General features: G+C 37.9%; 1 protein-coding gene across 1 annotated transcript; it reads left to right on the plus strand.

The window, feature by feature from the left end:
• Positions 1–1,389: 1,389 nt before the first annotated feature.
• LOC118348925 lies at positions 1,390–2,730 on the plus strand. Its single transcript, XM_035691506.1, has 3 exons — positions 1,390–1,714; positions 1,786–2,003; positions 2,611–2,730. Exons 1-3 carry the CDS (start codon positions 1,390–1,392, stop codon positions 2,728–2,730), a joined length of 663 nt encoding a protein of 220 aa, XP_035547399.1.
• Positions 2,731–25,687: the final 22,957 nt, after the last annotated feature.

Raw genomic sequence — 25,687 nt, forward strand, 5'->3', positions numbered from 1 at the left:
CTAAAATTATTCACTAAGTGTGGCTAAGATCTTGCCAAGTGTCCAAATAAAACTTCTCTAATCCAATTTGGACATTCCACACTGTGATTTCGAAACACTGCAATTGGTGCGCTTACCGAGGTTACTATTCACTTCGAAAAAGTGAATCATAAACTTAGTACTAAAAATTCCTAAATATTCATATTAACCTTTAGTGAAAATCTTTTACCGAAATTTAACCTCGAAGTGCCCCTAAAAATAATTTCACAATTTCCAACAGACGTTTCGTCCGGAATTATGAAAATAGGATATTGTGCCATAAAATCCTAAATAATCCACTGAGTGTAATGGCGTAGGCCATAATGCATTCTGACACTTCTAACCACCTCAAATAAATAAAACTCATATTTCTAGCAGCATAGTGAGTGATAACACTGACTATGTTGACAGACTAAAACCTATGCAATAGGTCGATTCGTAAAAACTTATGGGATTTTCACGAGATTCCTAAAGTCAATAGAAATTCCGCCAATGAATTTCTAGCGGGCTGTTACAGTTCCATGAATTTTTGGATAAGTTTGTGGTTGTTTTTATTGATGACATACTGATATACTCCAAAAGCAAGACTAAGCGTGAAGAACATTTGAAGCTGGTACTCGAGACACTTAGAGATAAAAAGTTGTTTGCTAAATTGAAGAAGTGTGAATTTTGGCTAGATTTAATTGCATTTCCGAGGCATGTAGTTTCAAACGATGGCATTTCAATGGACCCAAGGAAAGTGGAAGCAATAGTTAATTGGTTGGCACCAAAGAATGTTCATGAGGTTAGAAGTTTTTTGGGATTGGCAGGTTACTACTGTCGATTCATTGATAGTTTCTCCAAGATAGTAGTTCCTCTCACTGCACTCACCAGAAAGAATAATAAGTTTGAAGGACAACAAAGTGTGAAAAAAGCTTCCAAGAGTTGAAACAGAGATTAGTGACAGTCCGAACAGTCCCAATTGCTAGAGGAGGATTTATAGTTTACAGCTATGCATCAAGGCTTGGATTGGGATGTGTATTGATGCAACATGGGAAGGTTATAGCATATGCCTCACGCCAACTAAAAGCATATGAGCAGAATTATTCCAAGCAAGATCTGGAACTCGCGGTAGTCATTTTTGCACTTAAGATTTGGAGACACTATCTGTATGGGAAAAAGTGTGAAATTTACATGGATCACAAGAGTTTGAAACATTTCTTCACCCAAAAGGAATTAAATATGCGGTAGAGGAGATGACTTGAGTTGATCAAGGATTATGATTGCACCATCAATTATCACCTAGGCAAAGCTAATGTTGTAGCAGACACCTTAAGTAGGAAGTCAATAGGACCAGCACTTGCAGCCCTTACCACTCAACACTAGTTGTTAATGGACCTAGAAAGAGCCGGTATTGAGGTCATCACTAGTGATACAAGTACTTTCATGGCCAGTTTGATAGTTCAACCAGCCTTGACAGATAGAATCAAAGCTGCTCAGAAAGTGGATTCAGGGTTGGTGAAGCTAGTAGAAGAAGTCGGGAACGGGGACAAATATGACTTAAGCGTTTCCAAGGATGGAGTTTTGAGGTTTAGTGGTAGATTGTGTGCGCTAGCTAATGACAAACTGAAAAGGGTAATTCTCAAGGAAGCACACTGTTCTTTATACACTTCACCCGGGGAGTACCAAGATGTATCAGGACTTGAGAGTCTTTTTGGTAGAATGGTATGAAAAGAGAAATTACTAAATTTGTGGAATAGTGCCTAACTTGCCAACGGGTGAATGCAGAGCATCAGAGACTAGCAGGATTGTTACAGCCACTTCAGATTCTAGAGTGGAAGTGGGAGCATATTTTCATGGACTTTGTGACAGGCCTACCAAGGACATTGAGCGGACAAGATGCTATATGGGTGATTGTGGACCACCTAAAGAAGATTGCTCACTTTGTGCACATTAAACTTTCTTATAAGCTGGAGAAACTAGCTGAGCTGTATGCGCAAGAGATTGTAAGATTGCATGGGATACTAGTATCCATTGTGTTTGATAGAGATCCTCGTTTCACTTCAAAGTTTTGGTGAAGCCTACAGGAGGCCATGGGTACTAAGTTAAATTTCAGTACTACTTTTCACCCTCAGATGGACGGACAGTTAGAAAGGACTATTCAAATCTTCGAAGACATGCTAAGGGCTTGTGTGCGGGACTTTAAGGGGTCTTGGATACGACATCTACCTTTCGTCGAGTTTGCTTATAATAAAAGTTATTAGGCTAGTATTGGAATGGCACCTTATGAGGTTTTACATGGCAGAAGGTGTAGATCTTCATTATATTGGGATGAAGTGGGTGAAAGGAAATTGATTAAGTGAAAAAATTGTAATAAGTGAGTATTTAAGTTAAGACTTTTTACCTAAAAATCACTACAAATACTCACTTACACATCACTTTTTACTAAAAGGAAAGACCGAAGTCAAAAGGAAAGGATAAAGGGGTAATACGGTCATTTCACACTCAGGATTCCCACTACACCTTCGCACTACACTTAGGATATTCTCAGATGCTCCATCACTCGAAACCTAACTATTTCTCTGCGTTGTGCTTACAGATTCTACACTCTAGGAATCGGATGGAATTGGAGAGGATTCAGTTAAGGGCGCTACAAAGGATGGAAAGAAGGAGGATAAAAGGCAAAGGAAGGGGAATCAGAAGGGGAGGTTTTTGGTACGGGAGAAAAAGTGAAGAAAGAGCTTAGGGTTTATTTTCATTGTTGAGTTTTCTTAGGAATGTTTTTCATTTTTATTTTGGTTGAACATGGGAATCCTGAGATGAAGGGGGAGTAATATCTGAACTCTAAGTCAAGGGAAACCATTGAGCAGTGTTTATTTTTAAGGGTTTCTATTCCCAGATTGTGGTGATTTGTTTCCTTTCAAGTCAAGGATTGGGGTTCTTTTCACTCTTTTTGATCTTTTGTTGATTGAGAGCACGTTGGATGCTTGAAAGGTGAAATCTCCATTTCTCTGAATGTGTTAATCGATCTGGAATGATAGAAATTTATTGAGAATATCTCTATTATTTCTCTTGCTTTGTGTACATTTTATCCATTATCCAAATGTTTTACCCTAGACTAGATTAACATTTGCAGAAGACAATGGGATTATGAAATACTTTAGATTATTCACTGTGAGAGGGTTCCCCAAGACTTAAGGTTAATTTTCGTTAGATAATAAAAATTCTTTTTCATTAATTTAATCTACTTGAGTCTGTTTGATACAAGTTTTATTTTAGTTTCTTTAGTAATTTGATTTAATAGAAGAGTAGGCCAATCTTACTTCACTCCAATTGAATCTTTGGGAAGAGAGCAACTCTATTAAAGAACTGCCCCTTGGTCAACACAATGACTAAGAGGGTGTTCTTAGATAGATACATTTTCCATTTCTTTTATTTTCAGTCTTGAAGCATAAGTTGTCTTAGTCCTTGTGAAATCAACCTTGGGACCTTCACTACACATCAACATAGCACCTCTTGCACTTGGGAGGTAATAAGATTGGAGAAGCAAGTTTTTGGCGCCGTTGCCGGGGACTAATCACAATTTACAAGACTGACACAATGAAAGAGAAAAAAAATAAGAGTAGACTAAGTGTGAACCTCTTCACACTCTGGTTATATCTAACCCTACCTTTTCTTTATCATTTGCATGTTCTGTGTTTTGGTTGTTTTGTATTAATTTGAGTGATAATTGCACGCCAAACTTCGATTGAGTGCAGTATATTGCTGCCACAATCCTACACCAATCTTGGAGTTGTTTAAAGGTCTTGGTTGGGTTGTGTATGACTGCTTGGAGTAGAGACTATTCCTCTAGATTAGTCATAACAGAACCTGTGACACACTTTGATTGTGAGTCACTTTCATTCGAGTCATCATCTAAGAGTCTTAGTACCATGGCTGAAGAAGAACAGGAACATAGGAGAGTGGGAAATCATAACAGGACTCTCAAAGATTATTTGCAACTTGCTAGGACTAGCTCACCCTCATGCATTATACAACCTCTTAATGCGGATAACTTCAATTTTAAACCTGGCATGATACCCCTTATACCTCATTTCCATGGTATGGAGTCTGAGAACCCATATTTGCACATCAAATAATTTGAGGAAGTTTGTTCAACTTTTATGGATCGAACTTGTACTGAAGAAGTAATCAGACTAAAGCTATTTCCCTTTTAATTAAAAGACAATGCCAAAACCTAGCTAAATTCTTTGAGGCCTAGATCCATAGGAACATGGCAAGATATGCAGACTGAGTTTTTAAAAAAATTATTTCCTATGCACAGAACCATTGCACTGAAGAGGCAAATCATGAATTTTTCCCAAAAAGACACTGAAACCTTTTATCAGTGTTGGGAGAGGTTCAAGGACTTACTCGATGCTTTTCCTCGTCATGGGTATGAAAATTGGAGGATAATAAGTTTTTTCTATTAGGGTTTACAACCTAAGATGAGACAATTCGTAGAGACAATGTGTAATGGAGAATTTTTTAATAAACAACCTGAAGAGGCCTTCGAGTACTTTGATTACCTATCTGAAAATGCCCAGTCATGGGATGTTTCAGATGTGTATGACAGAACTGAACCTTTAAAAATAACTGGAGGGGGAAAATATAACTTGAAAGAAGTGGATGATTTGCATGCTAGAGTGTCTATACTTTCTAAGAAATTGGAAACCATAGATACAAACAAGGAAATTCAAGTTATTCAGAAAATCCCAAAAAAATGCAACATCTGTGAAGAAATAGGGCATGACATTGGTGACTGCCCTACAATCCCAGCTTTTAGGGAAGTTCTTGTAGATCAATCTAACCCTATCAATTTTATTTCTAAATCTGTTCCATATCCCCTTTCCAACACGTACAATTCCTCTTGGAGGAACCACCCAAATCTGAGCTGGAGGAATGAGCAATCAGCTCAACTCCCCAGTCATGCACCTGGCCCATCTCAGTATGCAATGAACTCACATGCTGCAGCATCAGGATCATCTCAATATCCTACTGCAGCAGCTTATGGGCAGAGGAGGAACCTTGAGGACTCTGTCCATCAAATAGCAACAAACCTCCAACAATTCATTCAAGGGCAGACTACCATCAACAATCAGACTTCTCAGGCTATCAATGATATTAGAGGATCTTTAATAAGGTTGACCACAACCTTGAGCACTCAGGAGAAGGGAAAGTTCCTTGCTCAACCACAACCAAACCCTCAGGGGCAGGTTCATCAAGTATCAGAAGCAGTGGAGACATCCAATATTAAACCAGTAAAAGTTGTGACAACTTTGAGAAGTGGAAGAATTCTAGTAAATCCCACTCCTGACCCAGCCATCATTGGTAAGGACCCTAACCCTATGCATGTTGAACCAGAGGTGAATAACTGGCAACCACCTGCACCTTTTCCCACAAGGCTAACCCCTGTGCACAAAGATAAGAATCATGCTGAAATTTTTGAAGTTTTTAAGCAAAGTGAGAATAAATATACCATTGTTAGATGCTATTCAACAAATTCCCACTTATGCAGAATTTCTTAAACTTGTGCACCATTAAGAGGAAACTAAATGTGAAAAAAAAAAAGCTTTCCTCACTGAACAAGTTAGTGCAATCATACAAAGCAACACCCCTCCCAAGTATAAGGACCCAAGTTCACCCACTATTGCTTGCATGATTGGAAATTCAAAAATTGGGCATGCATTACTTGATTTGGGGTCTAGTGTAAATCTGTTACCCTAATGTGTTTATGAAAAACTCGGCTTATGGGAGTTGAAATCTACCTCTATTACCCTACAACTGGCTGACAGGTCAATTAAAATACCTAGAGGGGTAGTGGAGGATGTTTTAGTGTAGGTTGATAAGTTTTATTACCCAGTAGACTTTGTTGTTCTTGACATGAAAATATCAACAAACTCTCTGTTTCAAGCACCTGTAATTTTGGGAAGGCCATTTCTGGCCACTTCTAATGCTCTAATAAATTGTAGAAGTGGTGTGCTTAAACTAAGTTTTGGGAACATGACCTTGGAACTAAATATTTTTAATATATGCAGGCAGCCCCAAGAAGTGGAAGAAGCACAGGAAGTGAACTTGTTGGATAGCATTATTTCAGAGATTTGCCCATTGACTTATCAGCACATTGATTCATTAATTGAGATAGAAGATATTATTGATTCAAATGACATAACTAATGAATTATTCTATGCAACCATTGCAGGTAACCCAGCTTAATCACAGTGGAAGCTCAAGTTTGAATAGCTGCCCACAGTAGCAACAACCCTGAAACCTTCAGAAGAGCAGATGCCATCATTGGATCTCAAGCCTTTACCAGACCAGTTGAAATATGCATTCTTGGGACCTCACCATACTTTTCCAGTGGTAATCTCTTCTCACTTAACTAAAAATCAAGTGGGAAGATTATTAGAGGTCCTGACCAAACACAAAAAGGCCATAGGATGGACTTTGGCAGACATTAAGGGTATAGACCCTTTGATTTGTACCTGTAAGATTTATTTGGAAGAGGATGTCAGACCATCTAGGGAAAGGCAAAGGAGACTTGATCTCACAATGAAAGAGGTAGTATAAAATGAAGTGCTTAAGCTCTTAGATATGGGTATTATTTACCCTATCTCTGATGGTAGACGGGTCAGCCCCATCCATGTGGTCCCAAACAAATCAGGATTGACCATGGTAAAAAATGAAGAAAATGAATTGATACCTACAAGGGTGACCATGGGTTGGAGGATGTGCATTGACTATAGGAAGCTTAATTCTTCCACTAGGAAAAACCAGATCCCCTTACCATTCCTGGACCAAGTCTTAGAAAAGGTTGCTGGAAATGCATTCTATTGTTTCCTACATGGATTTTCAGGCTATTATTAGATTGAAATAGCCCCTGAGGATCAAGAGAAAACTACCTTTACCTGCCCTTTTGGGACCTTTGCTTTTAAAAAGATGCCTTTTGGGCTGTGTAATGCTCCAGCAACTTTCCAACAATGTATGCTCATTATATTCAGTGATTTAATTGAAAATAGCTTAGAAGTCTTCTTGGGTGATTTCTCTGTTTTTGGAAGCACTTTGAGAAATGTTTAACTAACTTGCAAGATGTTTTGTCCAGGTGTGAGGAGAAGAATTTACTACTCAACTGGGAAAAATGCCATTTTATGGCTCAGCAGGGTATAGTGCTAGGGCATATAGTGTTTTCTAAGGGTATTGAAGTTAACAAGACAAAAATTGAGACAATTTCCAAACTTCCCATACCAAAAATAGTGAGAGATATTAGGTCATTTTTGGGGCATGCAGGGTTCTATAGGAGGTTTATAAAAGGGTTTAGTTCCATTTCTAAACCCTTATGTAAATTGCTTATACATGATAATGATTTTGAGTGGACCACAAACCAATAATCTGCATTTGAGCAACTCAAAGAGTTGCTCACTACAGCCCCAATCATACAGCCCCCTGATTGGTCCCTACCCTTTGCAATAATGTGTGATGCTAGTGAATATGCCATAGGAGCAGTACATGGCCAGCGTAGAAATAAGCAGCCCCATGTAATTTATTATGCTAGCAAGACTTTGAATGGGACCCAGAAAAACTACTCAACCACAGAGAAAGAGTTGCTTACAATAGTTTTTCCCTTAGACAAATTTAGGGCATACATCCTTGGGTCACCTGTGGTCATTTACACTGACCATGCAGCTTTGAAATATTTGTTGACTAAAAAGGATGCAAATCCAAGACTGATCAGATGGGTGTTGCTCCTCCAAGAGTTTGATATTACAATTAAAGACAAGAAAGGAGTAGAGAATGTAGTGCCTGACCACTTATCCTGGCTCATTTTCACAAAGGCTACATCTCTCTTACCTATTTTTGACTCTTTCCCTCATGAAAACATTTTGTCAGTTGAGTCTATCCCTTGGTATGCTAATCTTGTGAACTTTTTGGTGACAGGAATGACACCTTCACAATGGACTACCCAAGACTTGAAGTGGTTCAAAACAGAGGTCAAGTATTTTTTTTATGATGACCCTTACCTGTTTAAGTATTGTTCTGACCAAATCATTTGGAGATGTGTTCCAAACATTGATATTCCCTCAATTCTCACTTCATGTCACACTGAACCCTGTGGTGGACATTTTTTTGCTAAAAAAACAGTTGCAAAGATACTTTAGTCTGGGTTGCACTGGCCACACATGTTTAGGGATGCCTTTGAGTTTTGTAAAAGGTGTGCAAACTGTCAAAAATTGGGAGGAGTCACTAGAAGGAACATGATGCCCTTACAACCAGTTTTAATCCTAGAAGTGTTTGACTGTTGGGGTCTGGATTTCATGGGACCTTTTCCTCCATCCTTTGGATATATATATATATATATTCTGGTTGCAATGGACTATGTCTCTAAGTGTATAGAGGCTATTCCATGCAAAAAGAATGACCATCATGTTCTACTCAAATTTCTGAAAGACAACATTGTATCAAGGTTTGGCGTGCCAAAAGCTGTTATCAATGACAATGGGTCACACTTTTGTAACAAACCCATGGAAGCCCTCCTGAAGAAGTATGGAATTCAACATAAGGTGTCCACACCTTATCACCCACAGACAAATGGTCAAGTCGAATTAGCCAATAGGGTAATTAAACATATCCTTGGAAAACAGTGAACCCAAACAAAAAATATTGGTTATTGAGGTTAACTGATGCTTTGTGGGCTTATAGAACTGCTTATAAGACAATGCTTGGCATGTCTCCCTATAGACTAGTCTATGGTAGGGCATGCCACCTCCCTGTTGAGTTCGAACACAAAGCATACTTGGCTGTGAAAAGGTTTAATTTTGACATGGATAAGGCTAGTACTGTGAGCAAACTGCAGCTTTCTGAACTAGAATAATTAAGAAAGGATGCCTATGAGAATTCTAAGCTAGCTAAGGAACATATGAAAACTTTGCATGACAAGAACATTCTCAGAAAATATTTTGAACCCAATCAGCAAGTTTTGCTTTATAATTCCATACTTCATTTGTTCCCTGGTAAACTAAGGTCTCGATGGAGTGGACCTTATGTTGTAAAAACCATTTGGCCCCACAGTGCTATTGAAGTTGTGAACCCTCAAAATAGAAACACTTTCAAAGTAAATGGTCAAAGGCTAAAACCCTTTCTGACTAATTTTTTACCTGAGGTTACAACCAGTTTGTTGCAAGATCCCATCTACCCTACAGCTTAGTAGTGCCTTTCAGTTTGTTTTAGTTTTACTTCATTCTGTTGTTTTGCAGGTTTTCTTTTATCAACTATACTTTTTTTTCTTTTCTCTCTCTATTTTATTTTTTACCTACAACATGATCCAGGTATTCTTTCTGTTTCTTTCTCTGTCCCTTACCTTCAATTTCTACTCATTGAGGACAAAGCATATTTTTAGCTGAGGGGTGGGAACAGAATTGGAATCAGAATTTTTTTTACACAATCACAAATTAATGCACATCACATCATTTGTCTTGAAGCTTTAGAGCAGAAGTTCTTTACTCATTAGTTTTTTTTTCCAAATTGATATGCTCAAAATTTTATGCCTGAGGAAAGAAATTTTGGAATTATGAGTTGCAGTAGCATCTGAGGATTGATATGTTAATTCAAAATAGATGTTTATCCATTGGTGGGTTGATTCAGCCAGGAGTGTGCTGCTTAAAACAGTTAACCACTGGGTTACACTTACACTTGAATTACCTTGGTAACCCCATTGTACCATGAGGGAGCATTCATCAATGTAGCTATAAGGAACTCTAATGAACTATATCCTAATGGCTTAGGAAGAAATCTAAAGTGTATTAAATGAGAAAATGGACAAGCCAGGGATCCCAAAAAAAAAGTAGGCTCCTTTTAAAGTGTAATAGCGTAAAAGCCACCATTGCAATAGTTTTGACTTAGAGTAAGATCAGTGATCTTTCCTGAACAGTTGTTTCTGATGAATCTTTAGAATGGACTTTAGTGGTCAACTTTGGAAATTCTATCACAACGCACACTCAGGGTTATGCTATTTTTGGTGGTTACTTGTCTCCTTGGCAGATTGATTGGGTAATGTATAAATTTTTGTGGAGAATCGATATTAGATCTGCATTAGCCCTTAAATTCTAAAACCAAGGGATCTCATTGATGGCATGAATCTTTGAATTAGATTTTGAAGTGAAGTTGAATTTTTTCTCTCATGATCACTTTATTTGCTAGAGGCTAGCAAAACGCTAGTTTGGGGGTGTGATTAAGTGAAACAATTGTAATAAGTGAGTATTTAAGTTAAGACTTTTTACCTGAAAATCACTACAAATACTCACTTACACATCACTTTTTACTAAAAGGACAGTCGAAGTCAAAAGGAAAGGGATAAAGGGGTAATATGGTCATTTCACACTCAGGATTCCCACTACACCTTCGCCCTACACTTAGGATATTCTCAGATGCTCCATTACTCGAAACCTAACTCTTTCTCTGTGTTGTGCTTACAGATTCTACACTCTAGGAACTGGATGGAATTTGAGAGGATTCAGTTAAGGGCGCAACAAAGGATGGAAAGGAGGATAAAAGGCAAAGGAAGGGGAGTCAGAAGGGGGTGGTTTTTGGTACAGGAGAAAAAGAGAAGAGAGAGCTTAGGGTTTATTTTCATTGTTAAGTTTTCTTAGGAATTTTTTTCATTTTTATTTTGGTTGAGCTTGGGAATCCTAAGATGAACGGGGAGTAATATTTGAACTCTAAGTCCCATCAAGCAGTGTTTATTTTTAAGGGTTTCTATTCCCAAATTGTGGTGATTTGTTTCCTTTCATTAAGTTTGTTATCCATTTCCAAACCAAGTCAAGGATTGGGGTTCTTTTCACTTTTTTTTATCTTCCATTGATTGAGAGCACGTTGGATGCTTGAAAGGTGAAATCTCCATTTCTCTGAATGTGTTAACCGATCTGGAATGATAGAAATTTATGGAAAATATCTCTATTATTTCTCTTGTTGTGCATACATTTTATCCATTATCCAAATGTTTTACCCTAGACTAGATTAACATTTGCAGAAGACAATGGGATTACGAAATACTTTAGATTATTCACTGTGAGAGGGTTCCCCAAGACTTAGGTTTATTTTCGTTAGATAATAAAAAATCTTTTTCGTTAATTTAATCTGCTTGAGTCTGTTTGATACAAGTTTTATTTTAGTTTCTTTAGTAATTTGATTTAATAGAAGAGTAGACCAATCTTACTTCACCCCTATTGAATCTTTGGGCAACTGGGAAGAGAGCAACTCTATTAAAGAACTGCCCCTTGGTCAACACAGTGACTAAGAGGGTGTTCTTAGATAGATACATTTTTCATTTCTTTTCTTTTCAATCTTGAAGCATAAGTTGTCTTAGTCCTTGTGAAATCGACCTTCGGACCTTCACTACACATCAACACAGCACCTCTTGCACTTGGGAGGTAATAAAATTGGAGAACTAGAAACTTTTGGGGCCAGAGATTATTCAGAAGACCACAGAAAAGAGAGATATCATTCGGGCTAGAATGAAAGCAGCTTAGAGCCGACAAAAGAGTTATGCAGATAATCGTCGCCGCCAGTTAGAGTTTGAGGTTGGAGATAAAGTATTTTTTAGGATAGCACCGATGAAAGGAGTTATGAGATTTGGAAAGAAATGCAAGTTAAGCCCTAGATATATCTAGCCCTTTGAGATTCTTGATCTAGTTGGACCATTGGCATATAGAGTTGCACTTCCACTGGCACTTGTGGGAGTGCGTAATGTTTTTCATGTTTCTATGTTGAGGAAATACATACCCGACCCCACCCACATTATTGACTATTTGCCACTTCAAATTCAGGAAGATATGACTTATACAGAAGAACCAGTATGGATATTGGAAAAGAAAGAATAGGTGTTACGGACTCTAATTATCCCTCTAGTTAAAGTGTTGTCGAACAATCATGCTACTAACGAAGCTTCTTGGGAACTAGAGGAACAGATGCGAGATAAGCACTCATGACTATTTGATGAGGGTTTTGATAAGTTGTAGCAAATTTTGAGGATGGAATTTTTATAAAGGGAGAGAATGTAAAGCCAAGGCACGTGGCCCAGGATAGATGAATTTTCAGCCCTTAAAGACTCTAGAAATGGCATCGTGTTGTAAGTCTTTTTCCCTTTTCGGTTTCTTCTCCCTTCTCTCACCCCCGATTCTTTCCCCCCACGCCCAATTTTTTTCTCCCCCAACTTCCTCTTCCAAATTTATATCTCTATTACGTCTTGGCAGTTTCAATTTGTAATTCTTCTCACATTCAAGTCTTTCTCAAGTCGACACCCCCTCACGTTCTCTCTCACTCTCCTGCAAATTTCAATGAGTTTCAGGCACTGTGATTTTTGGGTGAAAGTTCATGTTGAGTCACCAAAGTCCCTCATGCTGGTAAGCTTACTCCCTTCTCTCTCTCTCTCTCTCTCTCTCTCTCTCTCCATGGAATCACATTTTTCCCCCACTCCTTTCCATTTTCTTCATACAGTTTCTCACTCTGGTTTGCTCTCGGCAAACTCTCTTCCTCTCTCGTGCCCTTCATTTTCGCAGGTAAGAACTTCTTCCTCTCTCTCTTTTGCTCTGTTTCTTCCGTATAGTCACTCTCTATTGTTCTCTGATTTCACCATTCACACACTTACCCTCGAATGTGGTGTTTCTCACCAAATACATTTTTTAATAGATTCATTTTTCCAGTGCTGATTTTGAGTAAGTTAAAGACTTGACACTAAACCACCGGGGTCAATTTACGTCTTTAAATGTTTCGGTAACTTCCTCCCTTCTACTTGTCTATTTTGGGTGTTTCCATCGCATGATATCCTCAGATTCAAATACTCAAGTGTTGGACTTATTGCTAAATTACAGGACAGAATTTACGACTGGATAGTATTGGTTCACTCTCTTCTTCCACCGATCACCACACGACACTAGGTATAAGATCTTGATGTAAACTTGTTTTTAGTCACATGTTTATGTGTGTAAGATGAATGAAATATGATTTGCTGGATTTTGCTTTGGAAATAAATAGTAGTGAATATTGTTGGCTGTAGATTGAAATTTAGAAGTTTTGGACATTTTTGTGGAGTTGTGAACGGAAGTTTGATGTGTATTGTTGTTTTGGTTGAAGTTGTTGGTGCTTGCTTTGAGTTATGGGCTGCTAAAGTGGGGTTGATATATTGATTATTTGAGTTTAACATTGGTTTTGGTGGATGTATAGGTCAATATTGAAATTGGTATATGGTATTTTGGGTTGAAGTGTGGGTTGTCCGGGTTATTATGTGGCTATTTGAGTTGCATTAATTTGCTGAAATTGGTTTGGAATTATGGGTTTTAATTATTTAGATCGAAGTTGTGTTGTTCTTCATTAACACTTAGTGTTTATTATTTTTTATGAATAGGTGACAAGACTAATAGTGGTCGAATTCAAGGCATAGATAAAACGCTGCAGGAGTCATGTAAGTGGGGTTCCTATGCTAGGCTTTACATGAATTGTTAGACTGAGGTTGACTTTCTGAAAATTTTGCATGTTTTGTTATGAAACGAGAACTTGGGAAAAACAACCTCAGTCGTTTATTTGCATTACTCATGAAATCTATATGAAAGAGAGAAAATTTTTTCTGGCATGCATTCTGTAGACATGAGCTTTAATTTTTCATACTGTCTCTGAAATGTGAAAAATAGTGATATTGAAAATCTGAAAATCTATGCATTGAATAGAAAGATGGTCTGACTTTTATTTCCAGTATGTGAGAATGATCTAAATATGTTTTGATACTTTGTTTTGTTTTGATATGGCATCCGAAAAACATTTGGCATGGTGTACTAATTTTGTATCTGAGTTTGTCTCTGCTCTACTCTATTCTACTCTACTCTGTTTGGGTTGGTACCAACTTCTCTATCTCTGAGTACACGCACTTTGTAAACAAAGTGGTTTTATATGGTTTTTCCTATGTGCACACTTGGGGCTCCAAGAATAATAAGGAGATGACTCACCTCTGTCTCTACTCAGTTTGGCCACCGGGGATAGCACAACCCTACCACGGGGGTTAAACATGCTCTCTGCTTTATGAGATGCTCTGCTTTGATGTGATGATGATGCTCAGGTTATGTTGTGCCAAAGTACTCTAGGTTTTATTTGTCTTAAAACCATCGCTTTGTTACGTTTTAAAACATGTTTTGTTCTGCATGATAACCCTGGGAAATATTTTGTTTTGCATATTGTACTTTGCAAATACTCATGTTTGCACACTAGTATATGCCCTCTACTTATTGAGTTGTTGATAACTCACCCCTTATCTTCATAATATTTTTTAGATGATGTGGAGGGTCCAAGTGAGGACCAAGAATAGGAAATGTGAGCATGGCCAAGTTGAGGAGAGGGTGTCGAGTACCTTAGGGTACTAATGTTAAAAGAATGAATTCTGAAGTCTTTTAGATATATTTATGTATTTGTTTTAGTAAACTTAAAAATTTATGAGTTATTATGTTGAGACTACTGGGAGATTATGAACCCTTTGGCTTATGTTATTATTGTATTGATGACTTTGTGGAGTTTATAATGTGTCTATTTGGAAAATATGAGATTGTTTATTGTTTATGAAACTTTTGGAGATTTTAGATTTGTTGGGAGACATTTTATTAAGTGACAGGTAATAATTCTCCGACCCATCCGTGTACGGGGCGTTACATTACCACTCTATTCTTAAGCACTCCAAAGCGGACAGAGGAGTTCCATTAGGACATTCCCCCTCTCTAGCACTTGGTATCGTGATAAAACATTTACAGACACTTTTCTTTGAAAAAAACATCTTTTTCCAAATGCATGTGACATGAGACTTAAGACATATACCATTCTTACACTTGACATATGACACATGAGATGTCGTCCATGAAATAATGAAGCGTAAAATGTTCAAATCATGGCATAGTAATATAGAATCTATGAGATATCAAAACACATTCATGGAACCATGGAAACTAGTCTTGGCCAAAACATCCAAGTACCAAATAATGAGAAAACATCACTTTAACATGTTCCAAACTTGAAGCATATTGCATAGAAATCGTAGAATAATTAAACAATGCATGAAATCAGGGTGTTTGGCTAAGATCCAAAAATTCTAAAACATGCTATAGCCGAATCATCAAGTTTCACAAATCATCAACATTATTCTTAGCAAAACCAAAACATATAGAGGTTGTTCTTTTCATTTTCATCACAAACCGAAGCATATAATTCCTTTCATAGACATATTCAAAATCACATTAGCATATTCAAAAAGAGAAACAAGAAATAATAAGCAAAACAATGATAACGTGAGATGGATCTACACAAACATATATGAGTATTAACAAAGAGTAAGTATGATGACCTAAGTTTTGTCTAGGCTTCGCCCTTAGAATTTGTTCTAGGTTGCCATGACATTTTAGGAGTCTTAGTTACTTTGGAAAGCCTTAGAACCTTTGATGTGGTAACTTGAGCCAATTAGAAGAGTGGCCCGAGTTTACTTTGAAAATTCAGCCCTATTTAGAAACCCAAGTCCAATGGTTTAGGCCCATGATCCAATTCTAAGTCACTAGTGCCATGTGTCATGAGGATGTTACACCTTGAATCTAGTCTTAATAATGGGTTAAGGGGGAAAGAGAGGTGTAGGAAAGCACCAAGAATGGCTTGCATGCCTAGCCCATTATTGTTTTATCCAAAATTCGAGTTCCAAGGTAGGTTTCTTGGAAAGGGAAGCCTAGGGAAGTGAAATGGAGCTTTTCTAGAAGTTTTGCTAGAAAGTTTTGCATAGGAAACTGAAGGGAGGCCTATAGGATTTTGAATTTAGCTAGCTTTTGCCATGTGTCAAGCATGGACTAAGTTTCTAGAAGATTTTATGAAGAGACTTTTGTATCAAGGACAAGTTTGTCCTTAGGGTTTCAGCTAGCACACTCTCAAGCATCCCATTCACTCTCCACTTGTCACTTAGTTTATTTTAGACCAATGGTATATGAAAGGTCACCTAAGGAAGGAGTACTTGGAAGATGAAGCAACATCTTGGGAAAGGAAATGGAGAGGACGGCTAGGGCTATGGCACACGCCCAATGCCACTTGTCTTCCATGTCAAGAGTTACTTGTTGGGAATAGGAAAAGACATGTATGGTTTTACCAAGCTACCCTTGAAGAGGTATTTACTTGTTTAAGGAAACGAATGGCATAAAGGGGAGAGAAGAGATTTCGGCCAAGGAGGAGGAGTCCTACATGCCACCCCCCCCCCCCCCAAAATGTCCCTTCCCAATGTAATCCAAGTGGGAAACTCCAATAGGCATTTTGTCAAAAGGGAAAGGGGGAAGAAGAAACCTTGCCACTTTTCATCCATGCAAGGACTTTGGATACAACCAATGAGGGAAGTGAAGAGTCTCATATATAAAGAGAAGGGTTCACACCAAGGGGGCTTTTTCCTTGCCATTTTTCGGATTTGCATGAGCTCTCACTCTCTCCACACAATTCTCCCATGTTCATTTGAAGTTTCCTCATTTTCTTGTATTTTCTTTCCAACCAAACAAGGAGGATCCTTGCAAGAGAAGGAATTTCGGCACTACCAAGGATTAGCAAGGTAAGGATCGGCTTCCTCTAAGTCTTCCACACACACATGTCATTTCTCAATCCGAAAATGAGATTCAAATGTCATTAGACTTGGAGAAAGATAGAACACCCACACTTTCTACCGTTTCCTTGGAAATAACTTAGGGTTTTCCCTTGAGGCCGATTAGTGATGGGGGGAGTTCATCCTCCATGTTTCAACCACCACATGTATATTTGCTTACTTTAGATTTTGTTTTAATTTATGAGTGAAATGAATGGGGTTTTAACCTAAAAACCCTAGAAGCTGAATGGTTTAAGACCAAGTAATGCCCTAGAAATCCATACACACTCAAGAACATGAGGTAGGGTTTTAGATACTCTCTCTCTAATATAGTATGTTCGGATTTACAGCTTGCTAGTATTTCTTTACGTGGATTTTTGTAAGTATACACTCAACTTACTCTTGGTTAATATTCGCATATGATTGTGCAAATCCTTCCATGGTTTTGATTGCTTTGTTTGTTTGAATATATTAATATGATCTTGAGTAACTCTAAGGAATGAATTATATGTTTCAAATTTGTGATGAAAATGCCATGAAATACTCCTATAAGTTTCGGTTTTCACTTGATTAAGGTTGATGGTTTTTGCAACATGGTGTTTAGATTTGACCATGTCTTGGAACTTTCAGACCTTGGTCAAAAATCTATGATTTCATGTTTTATTTCACTATGTCTTGATTTCTGTATTATATGCTTGAAGTCTGGAACATGTCTAAGTGATGAATCTTCATGTTTTTGTGCCTATGAGTTTCGGCCTAAGCAAGTTCTCATGGTTCCATGTATGTGTTATGATATCTCATATGGTTTGTGTTATCATACTATGAAATGAACATATTATGCTTGGTTATTTCATGCACGACATTTTGCATGTCATATGTCAAGTATAAGTAAGCATGTTTAAGTCTCATGTCACATGCATTTGGGGAATAAGTGTTTCAAATAAGTGTTTTCAAATAAGGGTTTTCAAAAGTGTTTTCAAAGAAAATGTTTTCAAAGGAAAAGTTTAAAAGTTTTATCACGACCCCAAGTGCTAGGGCGGGGGAATGTCCTAGTGGAACTCCTCTATCCACTCTGGAGTGCTTAAGAATGGAGTGGTAACCCCTGAGTCAACAAAGTACCGTCGATGAGCCTTGAATGGATTCTTTTCAAAGGATACCGGAGCGAAGAAGGACCTAACGCTAGTGGGTGTAAAAGGCATGTAACCCAACGAAGTAAGGTTGAGTTAATATGAATCTCTGTTTATGGCGTATTCATCATGGTCCACTGACCGTTGATGGTGCAGGAACACGCGGTGCTAAGGGGAACCATGTTGTATCCACTCTCTAAATAAGAATATGAGCATAAGTGCTTAGAATCACTTGATGAGAATCTCATGATATGATAAGGATTACTCGATGCAAATCTTGTGATATGTTCTGATAAGACAAGTTCTGATTAAGTTCAAGTGAATGAGAAAAAGTTAAGAAGTTTTAATGAAAAGCTCAAGTCTCTGTTACAAGTCTTTTGATAATGGTCAAGTGCATAAGTCAAGTTCTGCTCAAAGGCATAAGTCAAGTACATGTCCATGCACGCATTTCATGATATACATTTTGTATGCTTTTGTTAACTGTGGTATGTTGTGTGGTTACTTGCTGAGATTTCTTGAAATCTCATTGTGGTAATTTCCACTACCATTCCCCAACCAGAATGGTAGAAGTTGTGACAGGTATAGTAAACGACGACCATGACCAAAAGGAAAAGAACGGCACCTCTTCCTCCGGAGAGGATTGTGCCTAAGATGGTTGTGAATCGGCCTGAGCCCACCATTCTGGAGCGACTCGAAGCCATCGACTGGGAGATCACTGGTATACTTGAATTCATTGTGGAGTTCAAGCAGCGTAACAACCGAGACAAGGATAAGGCTTTGGAAAAACGTGTGAAGCCTGAATCTTTTTGAAGAATATGTGAGTTTAAGTATCTTTGAAAAGAAAAAAAAAAGGAAATAGTACTTATGGTCAACTTTTTGTGGAGCTATGTTTTGGGGAAATCCCGTGTTTTGGGAATTTTAAACTATGCTTTATGATATTGGGATATTACGCCTTTATGGCTCATGTTTACGTTTGGACAATATTTGGGGTTATAATATTAGTATGGTGCCATGTGCTTTGCAATTGCTTATCGCATTGCTTAGTTTATCCGACTTTTATTAATTTTTCGCTGCTATGCTATTGCATACTGCTAGTATACTTAGATGTATAGCATATTATCTGTCATGTACGAGAGATTTGTAGCCTTGTGTTACATGTCCTGGCGCCTCAATTACCGTCCAATCCCAAGCGGGCTAGGGGCACCACAGTAAGTTGAGTGTATACTTACAAAAATCCACGAAATGAAACAAATAGCAAGCTGTAAATCAAAATATAACTTGTTAGAGTGGGTGTTCCAAAACCCTAATCCATGTTCTTGAGTATGTGAAAGTTTCTAAGGTCACTACTAGGGTTAGGATACTCGGCTTCTAGGGTTTTAGGTTAAGAAACCCTTCGTTTTCCTTGTGTTCTCATCCATATCTCAAAATAGAGTGAAAATGTAAGAGGTTGGCCAAAATACATGGAGGATTTGTGTCCTCAACCATTTGACTTGGACCATTTCTAGGAAACCCTAATTTGCTTCCCATGAACAAGTGTTGAAATCGTGTGTGTTTCACCATATTCGAACTCCCTTGAGATTCAAATCTTGTCTTGAGTTGAAAATGTGATGTGTGTCTGTAGAAACAAAGAAAAACCGAGTTCTTACCATGGTTCCTCCTTGTGAATGCCAAAATCCCTCTCTTGAAACAAGTCTCCCTTCGTTTGGTTGGATGGAAAGTGTGAGAAAGTGAGAAATCTTCAAGTGAAAGTGTGAGGAAATGTGGAGAAGATGAGAGCTCATGCAAGAATCTGAAAATGGCCAAGAGGAAAAGCCCTAGGCGTGTGGCTCTATGCCCTTTATATAGAAGTCTCTTCTCCTTCCCATCGGTTGCCTCTAAACCCTAGCATATGTGACAAGTGGCTTCTTCCTTCCTCCTCCTTCCTTCTAGCCGAAAATGACTCTTTAGATTCTCATCATTGGATTGCATTGGGAAGGGGCATGCATGGGTGGCGTGTGGGGCTCCTTTCCCTTTGGCCGAAACTCCCTTTTCCCTCTTGTGCCCTTCCCTTCTCTTTAGCAAGTGAGTATTCCTCTAAGGTACATGTGTAAAACCACTTCATGCCTATTCCTTTTCCCAACAAGCATGTATTGGCATGAGTGACAAGTGGAAAGTGATGGTTGTGCTTGTGAGTGTAGTGGCCAAAAATATGAGGGTAGGTTAGTCTTTATGCCAAAACATATTTTCATCTTATCTTCTAGAAGCTCATTGCATAGTTGACATGTGGCAAAATCTGAAGACAACTATGAGTACAAGCCAAATTTCGAAATCCCTTTGTGTCCCTTCAGTTTCCCCATGCAAATCACTTGAAAACATCTATTTGTCTTCCCTAGGCACCATTTTCTATGAACATCTCTCTTGGAACTTGAAATTGTGTCAAACAAAGAGGTGTAGGTTTGTGGGAGGGGCTTGGCTGAATGTCTCTTAGTCTTCCCTAAGTCATCTTGTCATTTGGCTCTTCTAGAAGCCTTATGCATGAATGACAAGTGGCATACCCATTAGGGTAGGCGTGCAAGCCATCCCTTGGCTTCCCAACACTTCTCTCTCTCCCCCCCCTCCCTCAGCCCACTATCAGGATATCCACAGTGCTTCACATGTTTGACACATGGCACTAGTGACAAGGGTTTGGGTCATGGGCTTTGGGCTTTGGGCCATTGGGCTTAGGTTTCCTTATAGGGGCCCAATTTTACAAGGCTTTTCTAGGATTAGCTTCACTGCTTAAGTTGCTCAATCTAAAAATCTAAGGCCTCTCCTTCAAACTAGAAATTCTAAGGCCCTTGAGCAACTATGGCAACTAAGTAATTTACGAAAATTTCTATTCAAGCTTGGGTCATCACAAGAGATGGCTTAATGAAGAGTAGAAAATCCTTGAAGGGTTAAAGGTGCCGGTTAGGATTCAACTACACCTCCTAAGGAAATATTTGGGTTTTGGCTTTTGTTCCTTGAGTTCATTTCGCCCCTTGCCAGGTCTAGTCCTTGAGTATTGTGGTGTGGTATCAATAGTGAAACTATCCTTGAAAATTTGGTGGAAATGGCGTGGGTTAGGGACTGGTTTGATGAAGTGTACATGGTAATGCACCAAGGTGCCGATTGATGGTTGTTTTGGGCATTGACATGGCTTGGTTGCAATTGACAGGGGTTGGGTTAAGCCTAACCTTCTAGGTTTGTCTAAGAATGATGCAAAACAATTATAAAGTCCAAAAGTTTCGGATCCTAATAGTGAAGAAAAATAGTTTAAAGAAAACTATGCAAAAATTAGGATGTGTAGGTTACTATTCATGTGTGAGATGAATAGTGCTTCTTAACTCAAGTTAGAAGTTTAACCATGATTGGGAGGGAACCCTAGGGGCATGTGGTTCAGCTTGGGTTTAAGGGAAACGAATGGTATGGTGTATGTGGGTCCCATTTGGAAGAATGAAATAAAAGATATGGCTTTAGGCTTCATGGGTTTGGCTTTGGGCCATATGAGCAAGCCTTGGTTGTGGGGTTTGGAGTAGGCTATTTTATGGATCTTATGTCCAAATTTTTGGGGCCTATCCTTGGCCTCAAAGGTCGACTAGGTTGGGTCCTAATCTTAGGTTTTTCTTACGTTGGGCCAATGGCCTTCTTTCTTACTAAATTAGGCCTAATGGCTTTATGTCTATTACATTGGGCCTAATTTCTAATGTCCTTTAACAAGGGCTTAGAACCTTATATCTCCCAAGTTAGGCCTAAAGCTTTTAAATCTATCCTTAGCAAACAAGGGTACTAAATAAAACACTCTTAGGCTTCTCTTAAATCCACCCAATACTTAGCCCATTTGCCTAACCCATAAATATGTCATGCGTCATATTGTTATGCTAAAAATATCTACAAGTACACAGAATCGTAACAAGTTGTAAAGTGTTTTAAAAAAAACGAATGTCAAACCTACAGAGATTGATTATGCTATTGAGTACTGAAATTTACTAAATTAATTACTATTTAGAAAATCGAAACTTAAAGAATAGATTATCTAAATTAAACTGAAGAAAAGAACATTAAAATTTAGATTTTTAAAGATAATAAGAATAGATCTAGAGCGTTTGATTTCACCAAGCGAATCTCACACAATTTATTCTTCCTTGTTATAGAATTACAATTATCCCAAGTTGATGATAAAAATCCCTTAACTATTCAATATTTTCTCTCAAACAATACTAAAAATATTTCCAATTAATAACTCCATATCTCTATGTAAATTTAACTAATTGGAGACTCATTAAGTTCTTTGGATTTTTCTTGAAAATCACACTAATCACGGTAAAGTATATCTACTTTTGCTCAACTAATGATGCTAAATCCTAGAACTCTAATCACAAATCACCTCTCGATCTCATTGCAATTCAATAGATCGAACAATAATTAGCTGGAAAATTGCAAGCATTAAGAATAAGGAATAAACACTCAATCATGGAAATATTGAAAATAAAATAACTTAGAATATAAATTGTGTGTTCAATCCTAGACTATATCAAAACTCTAGAAAATAAAATTAGTTCATAATATAACTGAAAAGAAAAATGATCAAATTAGTATTCATCATTAGAGTCGATTGATGAAGCATGCGGCTCTTGCCTGTGCTCCCTAGATCTGCCTCCTTGAAATAAAACTTAAAGAATAATTTCTAGACTATTATATTCTAAAACGCAGACTCCCCTCCCTTAATTTTGTACCAATGATATGCTTATATATGGTAGAAAAGAAACCCTAATGTTTTCATGATTTCTGTCTAAAAAATGCCTAACTTTTAGGACTTATATTGGCAGCCTCATACACACTCTAGGATTTAGAATTTAGAAATCCTTATTAGAGATGAAGTTGTAACCCTTTAAGTCAGCTTTCCAACTCATCCAGAATCGTATCCATCGGATATAGTAGTAGAAAGTTATGATCAAAACACTTAAGCACGTCCAGGCTATTTCCTAGTGTATTCCGAACTTGGACTTCTTGTGGATTCCTTCTGTGATTTCTTTCTCTTTTTCTTGATCAAAATTACTTTCAGGACCTTTGCTAGTTGTTGCCCATGATATCGTTTAGTTTGATCTTTTAAGTCAATCGATTAGACTAGTCGTCCAATCTAACTGCCCAGGAGGTAAAATATCTCGCTCATCGCCTAGCTCTTGTCACCAATTCTGGTTGCCATTGAGTCTCCTTGCCTAAATCTCCTCTGCTCTCTTCATATCTCATTACCTCTCTTCGGTTTGGATCTCATTGCCTCTCATCGGTTTGGATCCGTAATCTCTCCTTTTGTACCAAAATACTCTCTTTTCACACTAAATCTTCTCATTTATTCAAATCCAAGAGAATAAAGAAAATATGTAAAAATGAAATAAAATCAATAGTATTTAAGAAAAATTGACACTTTTCATAAATAAAAGAGTAATAAAAATCACACTTATCACATACCACTATTGGCCTCTTGGCATTTATCAACAAAAATTATTAACACACTAAAATCCTCTAATGATTCTAACTAACCCAATGGTGTGAATCTTATGCCAATTAAGCACTAAAATTTTCTAAAAAAAATTAAATCACAACTTAGACTAGCTAGAATCTTAGGTACCAAGTTCAAGTCCTAAGGTGCTTTTAAGTGGGGTGTTACTTCATCCCCCCTTAAAATAATATTTCATCCTCGAAATCAGGGTCTAAGTTAGTGAATAAATAACTAAAGCATACAATACACCAATACTAGGTACGTGCTTACCAATGACTTCTATGGTCTCGAGCTGGATTAGGAGTATTCGGTGATATCATCTGACAGCTCATCCTACTTGTGGTAGAAGAATCTAACTTCATCTGAGTTATAGTATGCGTTGACTAGCTCTTAGGTCTCCCTCCAAAGTTCTAATGCTACATCTTCGACTTCGAGAGTCCCTTCTTCGTGATGTCACACCTAACTCATAGAAGAATCGGATATCTCAGATGTATCAGGGGAAGAGGGAGTAGGATACAGTCGCTCCTAATCTACCAGGTGTAGCTTAGCTACCCGACTGCACTTGGGTTGGTCGTGTGAAGTGGAGTTGATCGAGCTATTTTGGCATCTAAGCCAATAGGTTCTAGTCTCACCAATCCACTAAGTGAGTATCAACCACATGGTTCAATCTTCTTCTTCGACACTCAGCTCTTAGCCTCCAAACCTGTCTAGGCTTCATGGAGAATTATTGTGCAGCTCTTTTGTTTATGGCCATGTTGATGTTGTAAATAACAAGGGAATTCGAGTTACTCATGTGAGAAGAGATGGATGCCATGAGTACATGCACGGATGCAGATGCTATGAGATGATGCGATGCCACACAAGTTACAATCCAAACAAATAAGGGTACTTGGTCTTCATATCATCTTCTTTTTCCTAAGTGGCTTCTTCGATATCGTGGTTCTGCCAAAGAACCTTAACAAGAGCTCCTTTTCCTTCCAGTCTGTAATCTAAATAGGAATTTATTCGTATGTCAGGTTGGATTGTAACGAAATATCTTCAACATCTATGATTGCTGGTGACTGCTTTCCAAAACTTTTCTTAAGGAAAGATACGTAGAATACATCATGAATTCTTTGGAATTTGGCTAGAAGGTCCAATCTATACGCGATTGAACCCACTCTTTCCATTATTTCATATGGTCCTACATATCTTGGACTTATCTTGCCTTTCATTCCAAACCGAACCTTTTATCAGTGATACTTTGAGGTAGACCCAGTCACCAGCTTCAAACTCGAGATTCATTCTTCTATGTTCAGAATAGCTCTTCTGTCTATCCTGAGCGGCCTTCATCGTTTCCTTTATTAACAGAATTTGCTCTTTCATTTCTTACAGAATCTCTGCACCATATATCTTTCCTTCTCCTACCTCATCCTAGTATAAGGGAGATCTGAATTTCCTTCCATACAAAGCTTCATATGGCGCCATCTGAATGATGGCTTGACTGGAAGCTATTGTTGTAGGCAAATTCATTAGTGGTAAGTGCTTTTCCCAATCGCCTTTTTCTTGTAGGACACAAGCTCTTAACTTGTCTTCTAAAGTCTAAATCGTTCGTTCAGTATGCCCATCAGTTTGAAGATGGTAAGCACTATTGAATTTCAACTTGGTGCCCATTGCATCCAGAAGACCTTGCCAAAATCAAGAGGTAAAATGCGCATCCCTATCTGATATGATTGTCTTTGGAACTCCATGCAGTCACACTATTTCTGCAACGAATAACTGGGTTAACTTCTCCATAGGGTCAGTAATCTTTACTAGTAGAAAGTGGGTGCTTTTTGTTAAGCAATCGACCACGACCCAAATAGAGTTATTACCCGTTGAGGTCCTTGTTAATCTGACCACGAAGCCCATTGAAACATCCTCCCATTTTCATTATAGGATTGGAAGTGGTTGTAATTCTCCAACAGGTCTTTGATGCTCTACCTGTAACAGCCCGCTAGAAATTCATTGGTGGAATTTCTATTGATTTTAGGAATCTCGTAAAAACTCCATAAGTTTTTATGAATCGACCAATCGCATAGGTTTTAATCTATCAACATAGTTAGTGTTATCACTCACTATGGTGCTAGAAATATGAGTTTTATTTATTTGAGATAGTTAGAGTGTCAGAATGCATTATGGTCCACGCCATTAGACTCGGTGGATTATTTAGGATTTTATGGCACAATAGCCTATTTTCATAATTCCGGACGAAACGTCTGTTGAAAATTATGAAATTATTTTTAGGGGCACTTCGAGATTGAATTTCGGTAAAAGATTTTCACTGTAGGTTAATATGAATATTTAGCAATTTTTAGTACTAAGTTTATGATTCACTTTTTCGAAGTGAATAGTAACCTCGGTAAGCGCACCAATTGCAGT

The sequence above is a fragment of the Juglans regia genome, chromosome 7 (assembly GCF_001411555.2).
Source record: "Juglans regia cultivar Chandler chromosome 7, Walnut 2.0, whole genome shotgun sequence".
NCBI classification, from domain to species: domain Eukaryota; kingdom Viridiplantae; phylum Streptophyta; class Magnoliopsida; order Fagales; family Juglandaceae; genus Juglans; species Juglans regia.